General features: G+C 34.7%; 1 protein-coding gene across 1 annotated transcript in view; it reads right to left on the bottom strand.

Annotated features, from left to right (window-relative positions):
- The window catches only part of CCDC169 (coiled-coil domain containing 169), a 47,774-nt gene that overhangs the window by 5,498 nt on the left and 25,517 nt on the right, over positions 1-16,759 (bottom strand). The window contains exons 6-8 of the mRNA XM_047722054.1: positions 9,039-9,137; positions 8,762-8,815; positions 5,846-5,922 (exon numbers count right to left, since the gene is read on the bottom strand). Of these exons, the coding sequence (XP_047578010.1) occupies positions 5,846-5,922; positions 8,762-8,815; positions 9,039-9,137 (230 nt within the window). The remainder of the gene's footprint in view (positions 1-5,845; positions 5,923-8,761; positions 8,816-9,038; positions 9,138-16,759) is intronic.

The following is a 16,759-nucleotide window of genomic DNA, read 5'->3' on the forward strand; positions in this document are numbered from 1 at the left end:
CTTACCATTTGCAATGACGTGGATGGAACTAGAGAGTAGTATACTAAGCCAAATAAGTCAGTCTGAGAAAGACAAATACCATATGATTTCACTCATATGTGGAATTTAAGAAATTAAACAGATAAACATAGGGGAAGGGAAGGAAAAGTAAAATAAAGACAGACAAGGAGGCAAACCATAAGAGACTCTTGTCTATAGGGAACAAAATGAAAGTTGCTGGAGGGGAGGTGTGTAGGAGGATAGGGTAATTGGGTGATGGGCATTAAGGAGGGCACTTGATGTAATGAGCACTGGATATTATACGGAACTGATGAATCACTAAATTCCACCCCTGAAACTAATAGCACACTATATGTGAACTAATCTGAATTTAAATAAAATCTTGAAAGAAAAAAAAGGGTAAATTTTGGGTTATGTCGATTATAACTCAATATAAATATTTTTAAATGTATTTTGGGAATAAACCATTTCCTGTGCAAAGAGTTTCCTTAATCAAATAACAATGTTTTAGAATAATTTCATCTTCTGGTGTAATACAGAATTAACCACAAGCATTCAATTATATCATATTCAATTAAAAGCTCATTCTAGATATTTATTGTTTACTAAATGCTTTTATATTATGTTTAGGGTATTTTAAATAGTTTCCTTAATATCAATCAGTTCTATAAGATCTAACTGACATGATTATGACACTAATCATCAAAGTGAGGTACATAACTCTAAAAATGTTTAATTTCCTAGACCTCTTTTAGAACAGTGTTTTTCAAACTACAGAATGCAACTCAATAGTAGATTGATTTAGTGAATTATAACAGCAGTATAAAAAAACAGGACAAAATAGAAAATACCAGCATGCATCACACATAATAAGGCTAAGTACTGTTTCATAATATTTTTCCGTTATATATGAAAATATATATGGGTATCCTGAATCACAATATGCGATCAGTCATGGTCAACAACATTTGGAAACAATTTTCCATTCCTGGAAATGGAACCATTTCCATTCCATTCCATTCATGTATGTAGTTTTTACATACATGATAGTAGCTAAGACCCTTGGCAAGATTATGCTAGCTTAACAGTGTTGTAGCTTTGTCACTGCAGTTTCAAATTATTGTCATATGTTTTATCTCTTCCCACAAATAAATTCTTTGTTACTTTATTAATTCTTTATATTCAACAAAATACTATACATTGTAGAGGAATAATAATAGCTGATATTTACTGAACTAGGGATTTTTCAATGATCTCTAATTCTCATATTAACCATTTAATTTGGATTTTGTCATCCCCATTTTAAAGGTGAGTAAACTGAATTTGAAGGAGGTTACTTACATAAAGCCACATTAAATAATAAGTGACAGAGGCAAAAATTGATTCATCTGTCTTCTCCAAACACAGTGCAAATTTTCATTTACCACCTTACTTTTACCACACTCACTATTTTTAAAAATATCAGACTGCATTACCTACACAAATATTTACACATGTATTTTGACTTGAGGTATTCTATAGTAATTCTATTCTATAGTAATTCTAGCAGATGAACTTTCTCTATTTTTCTATTTTATTGAATATTTATGCTTTTTTCTTTTTTAATTTTTCTTTTTTTTCTTTTTTTTTTTTTAAATTTTAAAGTAAACTCTACATCCAATGTGGGGTTTGAACTCATAACCCCAAGATCAAGTGTTGCACGCTTCACCAGTGAGCCAGCCAGGTACCTCTTGATTTTTGTCCTTTTTTTTCTTTTTAAAGATTTTATTTATTTATTTGAGAGAGAGAGAAAGCATGCATGAGTTGGGGGAGGGGGAAGAGACAGAAGGAGGAGCAGACTCTATAGTACTATATGTAATAGATAATATTCAGTATCCCTCTTTGAAAGATTTCTTTTAATAGTATATCACAGTCAAATTGGTATTTTCTTTTTTTCTTTCCTTCCTCCCTTCCTTCCTTTCTTCCCACCTTCCATCTTTCTTTCAAGAGAAGGAAAAAGAGAATGAAGAGGGTGTGCACGGGTGGGGTGAGGGTAAGAGCAGAGAGAGGGGGAGAGAGAATTTTAAGCAGGCTCCGTGCCCAGTGCATAGTCCAATGCGAGGCTTGATCTCATGAACCTGAGATCATGATCTGAGCTGAAATCAAGAGTCGGACACTCAACCGACTGAGCCACCCAGGTACCCCGTTATGGGTATTTTCTAATTCTCTCATTTATTCTGAGCATTAGGAAAACTCCAAAAGTCAGTATTTAACATTAGCATATGTAAGAATATCAACCAAAGGAAACCTTAAAAGCTACTAAAAGTTGATTTCTAAAACACCACTTTAAGTATAACACATAATAGAAGAGTGCACAAAATAGATATGTAAGTGCCATGAATTATAATAATGCAAATATTCATATAACCACCACCCAGGTCAACAGAACAGATCATTGCCATCACACTGGAAGACCTTATGCTCCTCCCAATTATCATTCCCCTTCTCCTTCCCATTGGTAACCACTGTCCTGTCTTCTGACACCACAGTTTAGTTGTGCCTGTCTTTGAACATCATATAAATAGAATCATATTATATGTATTCTTTTATTTCTGGCCTCTCTTTCTCAAAACTGTAATATTTATCCATGATGTTGTGTGAGCTGTAATTTATTTTTATTGTTGTTATTATTCATATATGTATAATATATTCATGTTACTATTCATAAATATATGAATATTTGTTTTATATAAGAATAATATATATTATGAATACATATCTCTTAAAAATTTTATCTGATCTACTACTGATAAATATTTGAGTTCAGTTTATGGCTGTTATGAATAAAGCTGTTATGAACATTCTTGCACAGGTTTTTTTGGTGTAATATATGCACCATTCTGTTAGGTGTACAACTAAGAGTGTAATTGTTGGGTTATAGAGTAGGTGTATGATCAGCTAAGTGTAGAAAGTAATACTAAACACTATTCCAAAATGGTTGCATAAATTTACACTTCATATCTTTGACAACACTTGGAATCACCAACCTTTAAAGTCTGTAGTGGCCTCTCATAATTTTAACTCGCATTCCACTGAATAAGTAATGGTGTTGAGTCCATTGGCCATTAGGATATCCTCCCCTGTGAGGTTCTTAACACTAAAAGTTGGTTTAAAGACTAAAACTTGATTCAAAAAGTATACTAAATTCCAAAGTTGAGGCAATAACTCAGAACAACAATGCTTTAAAGTAGTACCAATTACATATACCTAATTTAGAAGATTATAGGTATATAGAAATGTTTCTATCATTTGAGTTATTTGGTTTATTATATTTCCAGAAAGTGAAGAATTTTTTTCCTATTTGTATGACCATTTATTCACTCATACATTCATTAAAAAATTGGTAAACATTTATTTACTCCAGGCACTGTATTCAACATTAGGCTCTACCAAAGATGGAAGAGCCCTATATGAGATGGGGCATGTGCATTGCCAGAGGGCACAGACAAGCTTACTGAGCAGGTATCCCAGACCATGTCATCCATCTCCAATGCACCAGTACCTGCAGCTCAGTTCAGACCTATGGTGCGGAGGGCCCCAAAGAGAAACTGATCATCAGGATGATGATATAGCGAGGGGCAAGGAAGAATGGGTTTGATATCCAGGTCATCTACTTGAGTGTCTTTTAGTACCACCTTGTCCAATTTGACAGTTAAGTGGATGAGAAACATTTATACATGGCCTGGAAAGAATGTGACAAACATGGTTCCAATTCTCACAATAGGTCACCCCATCAGAAGAAGAGAAAGTCTACACTTCATTTACTGATAAATCAGCTTGATACACGAGACTGTAGCCCTATTCTCTATGCCCAAATCTATTTCTTTCCCTTCCCCTCAAGGTACTCAATTTTTTTAAAAATATTTTATTTATTTATTTGACAGAGAGATCACAAGCAGGCAGAGAGGCAGGCAGAGAGAGAGGAGGAAGCAGGCCCCCTGCTGGGGGCTCGATCCCAGGACTCTGAGATCATGACCTGAGCCGAAGGCAGCGGCTTAACCCACTGAGCCACCCAGGCGCCCCTCAAGGTACTCATTTTAAGAATGCTCATGAATAAACCTCCTATGTGCTGATTTCCATTTCAGAGTCTACTCTCTGAGAGATCCAACCTACAACAGTATCAGTGGAAAACTGAACTGCCCTAATAGACCTATAGTCTAGTGATATAGATGTGTATAGAATGTGTATATAGATGAATAGAATGAGTTTTATTTGTATTTTCAAAATATTTCTCTATCATTTAAGCAAATTTGAATAAAAGAAGTATTATCTTTCTAAAAGATAATTGGAAGATAAATGTAAAAATAAAAAAGAAATATGAATTGGAAGATAAATGGTAAAAATAAAAAAAATATATGTAGGGTGATCATGCAGAAAGAGTTACTGTAGCAGGTCTGAAACTTCTCTCCTTAGAAAGGCCTTCTTGCCTTTGCCTTTGGTTGGCCTTTGGCTGATGTCTGGGAACTTAGTGGTAAAAAGTTCCCTACACTGATAGAAAGCTTTCCTTAAATGAAAAAGAATGGCTTACTGTACTTAAACTGTACAAAAAATGTGGTTTCTGTGAACATGTTTTCCTTCTGGAAATCTGGAATTTGTTATGTGCTAAGTAAGCAGAGGGTACCTACACGACTGGACCCAGGAAAAAATGTGGGCACTAAGTATCTAATGAATTTCCTCAGAAGATAAAATTTCACGTGTTGTCACACATGTTCCCTGACCTATGGCTGGAGGAATGAAGTGTGTCCTCTGTGACCGCACTACAGGACTTCTAGAAGCTTGTACCTAGTTTCCTCCAAACTTCCCCATACACCTTTTTCCTCTGATGCATTTTCTTTGTATCCTCTGGCTGCAATACATTTTAGCTGTATGCACAAATATATGCTGAGTCTTGTGAGTTGTTCTAGCAAATCACTGAATACGGGACTGGTCTTGAGGCTCCCCAGCACAGAGGTATAATATTTTTCATAGGGAAGTCATTTTCCAGAATTTAATGCTTTAACTACATTATATTTCTGTTGATATAAATGTATAGGATAATAAGTTATAACTTATAATATTTATGACTACTCAAGGAAGAATACACTTTTATCCATCTAGCCACATATTGGACAAAATGTTCCTTTCCCATGAATTTCTACCAAAAACACTTGCTATATTGCATATATCTTGAATGTCTGTATTTCAAAAGAATTCTGATTGATAGCTAAGTTATATCCTGGTTTACTTTTTTACTATTGTTAAGTTATATATGAATATATTCCCCTACATAGAAAAGGTTATATAAGACAAGAATTGCCTGACAAATTATTCTGTACTTAGTACAGAACAGGAAAAATTATGTGTAGACATAACCTCCTAAACCCATAAAACATTCCTCTCTTCTTTATTCAGCCTAAATTATTTTTGTTTGCATTGGAAAACGCAGTTCAAACTGCACTGTTTTCTTACACTAATTTCATTGTCAATATTTTGTCAGTAAAAAAGTTAAGGCTGGTAGTTTAATTGTATTTATGTTGTTCATGGTATAGATTTAGGCTCCTCTTGGGTAGGGTATTGTTTTAGCCTAGAAAATAAGAACTTGTCATGTTGGAAGACAAAACATATTCTTGGGATCTACAAAAATGTATATAAGTAGTGAGTAGAGAGCACAGATTTCTTTAGGTTCTTTTACCATCTGTTTGTTATTTTATATCATTGCTATAAAATCTAGAAGTTCAACTTCCAAAATATAATGGACACCTGTTTTGTCAGTATCATTCACATGCAAATAGAATTAATTAGAAAGGAAAGATATAGTTAGACTTACATTTTCACTAGATTCTCTTTCATTCTAGGCAGTTGATCCATCTGTTGCCTTTTAAAAACTCGGTATGAGTCAGAGACCTGAAATACAAACATTTGAGAATTTGTTCTCTTATTTCATGACTGATTTTGGAGATAAGAGGAACAGTCCATTCTCAACTAACTCTTTTATAACCAGGCCCTTAAGTGGTATGCATAAGAGAAGCTAAAGAATAATGGGAAATTCTGGCTCTCTCCAGTATTTTTTTTTTTAAGATTTTATTTATTTATTTGACAGAGCAAGAGAGAGATCACAAGTAGGCAGAGAGGCAGGCAGAGAGAGGGGGGGAGCAGGCTCCCCGCCAAGCAGAGAGCCTGATGTGGGGCTCGATCCCAGGACCCTGAGATCATGACCTGAGCCGAAAGCAGAGGCTCAACCCACTGAGCCACCCAGGCACTCCAGCTTTCTCTAGTATTAAAAGGTTTCTAAAGATTATGTAAACTCCTTCATCTCAACCCCACATTCCATGTGATTTTTAAAATAAATATAGAGGAAATTTTGATAATCATATCATCTTTGTGGCATAAAGAACATTAAAAGTTTTTGTAATAGATACTGAATATAAATAATACGTATGTTCTCTCATTAAGAAAGACATAACAATAGAAGTTCTATGTAGCCTTTCTGCCTGACTTTAATGCAATAAGCCTATATATCTTAAAACTCAATGTCTGTACTGTATACATACTGCATAAATCAGAAAACCCCTGAGATATGGAAACACACAATTTCATTCAAAACAGTGAAGACAGCAGAAGTATAAACAGCAGTCTCAGCAAAGAGCTCTAGTTATCTACCTAAGAATCAATTATTTATGTATTCAGCATGGAAAGAACTGCAGATCATCTGTTGACCTTTCCGGCCCCCCCCAATATCCACATGGTTAGAACCATCTTTGACTACAAAGATTAACAATTCATTCTAGAGTGAAAATCCTTATTAACATTTATACTGGGGAACAGGATTAACATCTTCCTGGGAAGCTGTTAAAATAGGCTTTGATTATATGCTGAGTGATCCTGCATAATCAGAGTAGAACCTATCCTACCTAAGTGAATTTTTCAGACAAACAAAGGCAAAGGAGGAAGGCTGAGGCAACTAGAAATTCTAATGCCCCTGTCACAGAGAGAGAGGCTAGGGAGATCAGGAAAAAACAAAACAAAACAAAACAAAACACAGGAAAATAATGTTCACCATTTCCTAGAGTTTAGAACATATTTATGGGCTAGGCACTTGACTCAGCACTTTACATACATTACATCTCTAAATGCTCACAAATCCCCTGCAAGACAATACTATTATTTCCCATTCTATCAAAAAGGAAAGAAATTAGGCCCCAAAAGGTCACATTACAATTAAGTACCAAGCTGGGATTTAAATCCAAATTTAAATGACTCCAAAATCTGTGGTCTTTCCCCAAATCACGTCTTGTAAAGCAGTTAGCATTTATGCTAGAACTGGAAGGAAGCAGAATTAGCATGTATGAAAAGCAGCAAATTCCAGGCGGAGTCATGGTCTGAGGAAAGGCATGAGAGTGCCTGTGCTGCAGGAGTAAGCAGTGATGTCAACGGAGTATCCAGGAACCATCAAGTGTGAACTGACTGTTTTACAAGTAAGAAACTACAAGGATTGATTCTGTTTTGTCTCAATTTCCTAACTTAATCTTAGTCATTACTAGAAGTCCAGGCCTCCCATTATTCACCACTGCCCTGACTTTCATTCCCAAATTGTTCTATACATCTCCTTATCAGCTCCAACCCCCAATCTTAACTCCCTTCCTCTCAATCCCCTCATGAATCTACTGGAAATGCCAGATTAGTAATTAGCAGACTTTCTTTATGGCAAACCAAGCCCTCAAGGTCTTCTACTTCCTTGCCTCACCTAGTTAATGTCCCGAAGACTCCAACCTTCTTTTTGGGTCTACCTCCCCTGACTATCACTGTTGAAACTCTTCAGAGCTATATTCTAAACTATCTTTTCTTTTCACCCTGTATACTCTCCCCGAAGCATTTCATTCATTCAAATAGCTTCATTTACTATCTATATGTTAATAATGGGAGATACGTCTGTATCTCCCATTTTTTATCTTTCTACCCTGAGATTCATATATCCAACTGCTCTCTGGACACTTCCATGTAGAGAGTGTGCATTGAAAACTAAACTCATATACTGATTTTAAAACATATGTCAAAATAAAGTTAACAAGGATTAAATAAATGTAAAATATTTAGCCAAGTACTAAAAAAAGATGTGATAAATGTTATGAAATATTGCAATGAAGATTTTTAAACTATGATATCAGAAGCCATAAATAAAAGATAGCTCTGATAACATCAAAACAAAAACTCAGTGATACTAACATCATCATAAATAAAACTGAAAGGCAAATGAAAAACTATGGAAAATATGTACATCATCCATAATTTATTGATCACTTTCCTGTCCTATCATAGGTATGTATACACTTTCCTATCCTGTATCGTAAATACAACCTTTCTAGTAACAGCAGTGCTGTATGTAAGACAGATGCATAATATGTGCATAATTATGACATAAAATACCATGAATTTCACGATAGCAGAGGGATAACTGCTTATTTGTTTGAATTCTAAAAATTATAGATCAAACTCAAAGGATAACTAAGGAAGCAAATATGCAAAATATTCCCTTAATCTGGGCAAATTTTACTCCTTTTTCTCCTTTTATAAAACCCATAAATTTTCCTTTTACCTTTCATATTTAGAAACTTGGTAGATTTTTTTCCCATAATTCCAATGGATGTTTGTATACCAAACCAAACCAAACGCCTAGAAAAGTGAAAAATGTAATTTACAGTAGGAGAAAACTCTTAAAATTTAGAAGTAAGACAAGAAAAGTTACCCGAGACATTTCAGCTAGGTACCTACAGCGCTCATCATTGGTCTTGCGGTAAGCCTACAGGAAAAAATACAAAAGTAAAGAATTCAACATCAGAGATGATTTGCAATACTAGCAAGGCTATTACTAAGTCAAGTTTATGTCTCTACGCTGTTTTTTTAAAATAGTATAAGAAATAGTTTTGTAAGTATTTTGTGATAATAATATAGTAGGTTTGTAGATAACATACTAAAAGCAATGGCAGTTACTAAGAAATGTCTAGTATAGAATAAAAACAAACCGTTGATTCTTGTTCCAGTCTCAGTGCACAATCTTTCACTTGATTTTCAAGGCTTCTTTTCTCTTTCTCTAGCTGTTTAAGTAATGTATTTAAGTATTCCTGAAAGTATAAATAGTAAAATTTTACATGAACTCATATTCTAAATAATAGTAAGAAATTTCTCTTCACTGGCAAATGCCTTTACCTCATAACATTCTGTGACTTCAAATTCTATAATATGTACTTTTTAAGTAATAACAATAATAATAATTACAATATATATTTAACCCTAACAATATTCCAAGTCAGTACTTGTGCTAAGTGCTTTCCACAGATGATTTCATTTAATCCTTATAAAAGCCATGAAGATGGCTAATATATTTATTTCCATTTTACTGTTGAGAAAATTGCATCTATTAGATGTTAAGTAACTGGTCCAAAGACACACAGCTAATAAATGGTAGAACTGGAATTAGAACCCAGGTATTTTGGGGTGCCTGGCTGGCTCAGTCATTGGACCATGAGACTCTGGATCTCAAGCCCCACGTTGGATATAGAGATTACTCAAAAATGAAATCTTAAAAAAAAAAAAAAAAAAAAAGGACCCAGGTAATCTGACTCCAAAGGCCACACATGCTAAACAATATTATTATATATTTTTCACATGACTGGTACCAGTGTAACAACAGTACAATACAAAAGAACAGACAAATAGTTGATGACCAGGAAAATTAAGAAAATATTGCAGAGTAGGACAGTTCTGGAAACTAAGATCTCAAGCCAAATGTCATTCATCACAAATAACTGGAGCTGAGTAGAGGTTTAGTCAAATGCCAGAAAAATACTGCATTATAGTAATTTGGTTTAAAACTTTAATCCCTAAACCAATAACAAATTATTTGCAGTAACTTCAATTTTTTCTCATATTCTTACACATTACCACATTAACATTAAAAAGTCCTCCAGACTGAATTCTACATAACTCTTGTTGGTCATGATTTAGGTCACTGAAGTTATTAAAAGAAACATTTAAAGAAAAACAGAAGCATCTGATTTAAATCTCCACAAAGCAAAATTGCAAGATATTTTAGAGCTCATACCCTCCTCCTAAAAAACAGCTAATTCTCTAAAAACTTATTCTCTCCTAGATACTTGTTAATACTTACTAGAATATAAAAAAACTGTATCAATAGGATAATTAGGTCACTGAAACAGGCAAGTTCTTGTCTCTAAAAATAACCTCAGTGATAATACAAATCTCTTGGTTATGACAACTCTCCACTATGCATATTTGATTACCATTAAAACATAATTGGGTAATATTTCACAGGCAGGCCTTATTTGTCTTTGAAAACCATGCACTGGTGTCATAAATGGCTTTCAGTCTCCCTCCCCAAATAAAAATCTGCTCCAGAAGAAAGTCCATGAAAGCCCCACAAATTTAAGAGGTTAAACTGAGTTATCTTATAGAAAATTAAACCCTTATGAAATAAATCACTGCTCAAGTATGAACAGTTTTTGAAGAAATAATCAAGGAGTGATGAAAGTAGTTCAAAATTTTGCTGTATAGACAGACCTTTGCTAGGAGAATTTCTAGCTTAGTGTACCATATATACGGTATATACTATAACTGTAGTAATATGGTTTAGTTATATCATTTGTTAAATACATTTTTATAAATGTAAAAGAGAAAGAACCTACTCATTTTAATATTGTTTCAATGGGAAAATGCACTCTAAGTTTTAAAAGAAATTAGCTTATCAACAAACTACTGGAATACAAGTTATTTTTATATTAAAGATGACCTGAGTGAGATATGACCCAAAACTCTACAAACTCATAGAAGAAATCATATGAAACAGATAAAATTCAGGCAGGAGGCCTGCTTCTCCCTCTCCCATTCTCCCTGCTTGTGTTCCTGCTCTCCCTATCTCTCTGTCAAATAAATAAATAAAATCTTTAAAATCAATCACTCAATCAATCAATCTGCCACCTCCCGAGATCTCCTTCTATATATGTCTTATCCATTCATTTCAATTATAAGCTATCACTTCTCTGATAATAAATATCACATCCAAATCTAAATCTGTGTGCCTATCCTTAACATTTGTTTGACACCTCAAGCTCAGTTTTACCAAAACCACTTTCTACAACTTTACACAATTTATATCCCAATAAACTCAATGTTTTAATGGTACTAAGCATAGATTTCTAATTTTGCAAGGGACATTTGGATTTCATTAAGTGGGAGTATTTTAGGAATTTTGTACATGGGAAGAAGAGTATGGGTTTGTAAGATAGGGTCATGTAAGAGTGAATATGTCAAACAATGAACTATAGGAGTCTTTAAAAATTTTTTACTAACAGAGCTCAGGCCTGAGAGCCTACTACATACACTATCTCCCTTCTTAATTCTATAACCAAAAAACTCTTGGCCAAAATGAGAACCATTATAATTAAGCACATTTTTAAAAGCACCATTCTACTTCACTAATAGTTCTTCAATAATTTTGTACTCAAACACTATGAATTATAAAATAGGCTGTATACAAGAGGTCAGCTACCTGTCCTGGTACTTTTATTAGGAATCCCTAAATTAAAAAGTGTTAAGTTAAAAATGGCAACATACTAAAGCTGGGAAAATCTGAGTATCAAATTAGATAATAATGCTAAAAATTATATAAAAGTACATAATATAAAATTATATTATAAAAATCCAAAAGTTAATCCTGATCTAAATTTTTCAAGTAAATAAAGAGAAAAGAAAGATTTTCTCCATAGTAGAATGACTAATAAATAGTGAAGGTCATGGACATGATAGTAATTATCAACCAAAAATATCAACAGATGCTAAAATAGTGGATGAAAGTCAATATGGAATGGTATATTTACATGCTGTCAAAATACTTCCCCATAAAATGCCTTCTAATTACAAAGGGAAAAAGAATAACTGCAATGGAGATGCCTGACAGACATCTTCTTAATTAACTGATCAAAGTTAATGTTAACAATTATGAGGCAAGCTGAAATAACCTCTCAATTGACTGGATGAAATAAGAACACGATTTGACTTATGTGGCATTCTTACAAAAAATGTATAATTAGCATTTAATCATAAGGACTCATTAAACACACATACTAGGATATTCTACAAAATGTTTAGCAAGGAATCTTTGAAAGTGTCAAGGTTGAAAGTCAAAGAAAATCTGAAAAACTATTTTTTCCCCAGCTTTACTGAGGTCTAACAATTAAAATTGTAAGATGTACAATTACAACGTAAAAGACATAAATTACAACATAAGATGTAAAATGTACAATGTAATGATTTGAGATAAATAGGTAGGTAGATAGATAGATATTGTGAAAGTCTATTCCCCATCAAAGAAAAATTATTTTGATTTAGGTCACTAAAGTGCATGACAACTAAATGCAATATATGATCCTGAATAGGGCCTATTTGTATAAAGAACGTTATTGGGACAACTGATGAAACTGTATGAGCAGTGCAGAATCTGTGCTAATTTCTTGATTTTGATGGCTACATTATGATTGTGTAGGAGAAAGTCCTTGTGTATTGTAGTCAGAAGTGATAGCAACTTACTCTAAAACGGTTCTTGAAAACAGAAGTTTCTTGCACTATTCTTGCATTTTTTCCTGTAAGTTTGAAGTTATTTCTAAATAAATAAAATTGGGGGCACCTGGGTGGTTCAGTGTCTTAAGCCTCTGCCTTCAGCTCAGGTCATGATCTCAGGGTCCTGGGATAGAGCTCCACATTAGGCTCCCTACTTGATGGGGAATCTGCTTCCCTCTCCCTCTCTGCCTGCCTCTCTGCCTACTTGTGATCTTTCTCTCTCTCTGTCAAATAAATAAATCTAAATAAATAAATAAATTTGTAAATCCATCCAACAAAAAATGGCAACATACTAATTTCATAAACTTGTAGATATATATGGAAAATGTTATTAAGCTGAAACTTCATATCAGATGTGGACCCCTTGCTTGTTCTTCTGACTTTCTTTATAACCACCCTCACCTTTAACATCTTGATTTCTTTTTTTTTTTAAAGATTTTATTTATTTATTTGTCAGAGAGAGAGAGAGAGAGCGAGCACAGGCGGACAAAGTGGCAGACAGAGGCAGAGGGAGAAGCAGGCTCCCCACAGAACAAGGAGCCTGATGTGGGACTCGATCCCAGGACGCTGGGATCATGACCTGAGCCGAAGGCAGCTGCTTAACCAACTGAGCCACCCAGGTGTCCCAACATCTTGATTTCTTATCCTTCCGGCCTATAACACACCATCTCTAGCTTTGTGCTTGTTTGTTTCCCCTAGACTCAGTATAGAAACACAAAGTATTTTATTTTCTCTGGTTAACCTTTGGACTACTCCCACAAGTAGAATTCCTAGGACCCCTTTTACTTTTCTTCCTTGAGCCTGCTTCCTAGTTGAATTTTAGATGCACTATACTTTGGTATTATGCCATAACTCAGGAAAGTAGGGTGGTTCATTGGGGCAACCTCATGGTAATAAGGCAAGCATTAAAAAAAAGGTCTCAATTAATGGAATTTATCATATCAACGGACTAAAAAAATCACGTGATCATATCAATCAATAGATGCAGAAAAGGCAATTGACAAAATCCAACACCCAGTTATACCAAAAAGTCACAGTAAACTAGGAATAGAGAGGAGCTTTCTTCACTTGATAAAGAATATCTTAAAGAAGAAGAACAGGGGACACCTGGGTGGCTCAGTTGGTTAAGCAGCTGCCTTCCGCTCAGGTCATGATCCCAGTGTCCTGGGATCGAGTCCCACATCGGGTTCCTTGCTCATCAGGGAGCCTGCTTCTCCCTCTGCCTCTGCCTGCCATTCTGTCTGCCTGTGCTTGCTCTCTCTCCCTCTCTCTCTGACAAATAAATAAATAAATAAATAAATAAAAAGAAGAAGAACAACAACAACTATAATACTACACTTCATGGTTAGAATCGTGAAGCTTTCCCACTGAGATCAGATAGTACAAGGCAAGGATGACCCTTCTCACCACTTCTTACAACATCACACTGAAAGTCCTTGCTAATATAATAAGGCAAGAAAATGAAATAAAATGTGTATAGACTGGGAAGGAAGATTAAGAAAAAACTATGTTTGCAGATAACATGATCATCCATGTGGAATACCCAAAATAATCAACAACAAACTCTGGAAGTAATAAGTGATTATAACAAGGTTGCCAAATGACAATCTTGTTATATATGGAATATATAACAAGGTTAATATATGAAAATCAATTGTTTTCCTATATACTGGCAATGAACAAGTAGAATTTTGAAATTAAAAAAAACCAATATCATTTACATTAGCACCCCCAAAAGGAACTACTTAGATATAAATCTAAAAAGATATGGGTAAGATCTGGATAAGGATAACTAAAAAACTGTGATGAACAAAATCAAAGAACTAAATAAATGGAAAAGATATTCCATGTTCATGGATAGGAAGACTCAGTATTATTAAGATGTCAGTTCTTCCCAACATAATCTTTTTTTTTTATATTCAATGCAATCTCAATCAATCTCAATCAAAATTCCAACATGTTATGGATATTGATGAACTTATTCTAAAGTTTATAGAAGTAAAAAATTCAAAGAGCCAATATGACATTGAAAAAGAAAAAAATTGGAGGACTGATGTTTACCAACTTCAAGACTTACCAAAAAGCTACAGTAATCAAGATTGGTATTAACAAAAGGATATATATATAAATAGAATAGAAAGCCCAGAAATAGACCACCCAGAACAAATAGATCTTTTTTCAACTGTTTTTTCGCAAAGGAACAAAGGAAATGCCACAGAGCAAAGACAGTTTCTCCAACAAATGGTGCCAGAACAACTGGACATCCACATGCAAACAAACAAATCTAAGCCATGCCCTTCATAAAAATTAATCCAAAGTGGATCACAGACCTAAATGTAAAATGCAAAACTAGGGGCTCATGGGTGGCTCAGTTGGTTAAGAGTCGGACTTCAGCTCAGGTCATGATCCCAGGATCCTAGGATCAAGCCCAGCCATCAGTCTCCCTGCTCAGTGGGGAGCCTACTTCTCCATGCCCCCACTCATGCTCTCTCACTCTCTCAGATAAATAAATAAATGAAATCTTAAAAAATAATAAAATGAAATGCAAAAATATATAATTCCTGATATATAACATCATAAGATGACATAAGAGAAAACTTAGATGATCTTTGGTATGGTGATATTTGTTAGATTACAACACCAAATGCACTATTCATAAAAGAAATAATAAATAAGCTGATCTTCATTAAAATTAAAAACTCTGTTCCATGAAAGACAATGCCAAGAGAATTAGAAGATTAGCCACATACTGGGAGAAAATACTTGCAAAACACACATCTGATAATGGACTGTTACCTAAAATACACAAAGAACTCTTAAAACTCAACAACAAACAATCTGATTTAAAAATGGGCCAAAGCTCTTAACAAATACATCAGAGAAGATATACAGATGAAAAATAAGCACATGAGGGGCGCCTGGGTGGCTCAGTGCATTAAAGCTTCTGCCTTCAGCTCAGGTCATGATCCCACGGTCCTGCATCGGGCTCTCGCTTGGGAGGGAACCTGCTTCCCCCTCTCTCTCTGCCTGCCTCTCTGCCTACTTGTGATCTCTGTCTGTCAAATAAATAATAAAATCTTTAAAAAAAAAAAAGAAAAAGAAGCATATGAGAAAATGCTCCACATCATATGTCATCAGGGAAATGCAAATTAAAACAACAAGGAGATATCACTACTCATCTAGAAAAATGGCCAAAATCCACCAACAGTGAAAGTACCAAATGCCAATGAGGATGTGGAGCAATAGAAACTGTCATATAATGCTGGTGCGAACACAAAATGGTACAGCTTCTTTCGAAGACAGTCTGGCAGGGGTGCCTGGATGGCTCAGTCGGTTAAGGGTAGGACTCTTGATTTCTGCAGGTCATGATCTCAGGGTTAAGGGATCAAGCCCTGAGTCAGGCTCTGCATGGAGTCTGCTTGTCCCTCTCCCTCCCTCTGCTCCTCCCCCTGCTTGTTCTCTCTCTCTCAAATAAATAAATAAAATCTTTCAAAAAAAAAAAAAAGAAGAAGAAGAAGAAGAAAAGAAGACAGTCTGGCAGTTTCTTACAAAACTAAACATACTCTTACCATATGATCCTGTGATTGCACTCCTTGGTGTTTGCTCAAAGGAGTTGAAACTTATGTCCCTACAAAAACCTGCATATGGATGTGTATAGAAGCTTTATTCATAGCTAAAACTTGGAAGTAACCAAGAGGCCCTTCAGTAGGTGGATGGATAAATGAACTGTGATACACCCAGACAGTGAAATATTATTCAGCACTAAAAACAAATGAACTATAAAGGCATGAAAAAACATGGAGGAATCTTAAATGCATATTACTAAATGAAAGAAGCCGATCTGAAAAGGTTATATGTCGTATGACTGCATCTATATGACATTCTGGAAGAGGCAAAACTATGCAGACAATAAAAAGATTAGGTGGTTGCCAGAGGTTGGGGGTGGATAGTGGGAAGGAACACGTGGAGCACAGAGGATTTTTAGGGCACTAAAAATACTCCTTATTATACTACAAGGATGGATATATGTTATTATACATTTTCCAAACCCATAGAATGTACAACAAGAGTAAACCCTAAGGTAAACTGTGGACTTTGGGTGATTATGATG

The sequence above is a fragment of the Lutra lutra genome, chromosome 3 (genome assembly GCF_902655055.1).
Source record: "Lutra lutra chromosome 3, mLutLut1.2, whole genome shotgun sequence".
In the NCBI taxonomy this organism is placed as follows: Eukaryota; Metazoa; Chordata; class Mammalia; order Carnivora; family Mustelidae; genus Lutra; species Lutra lutra.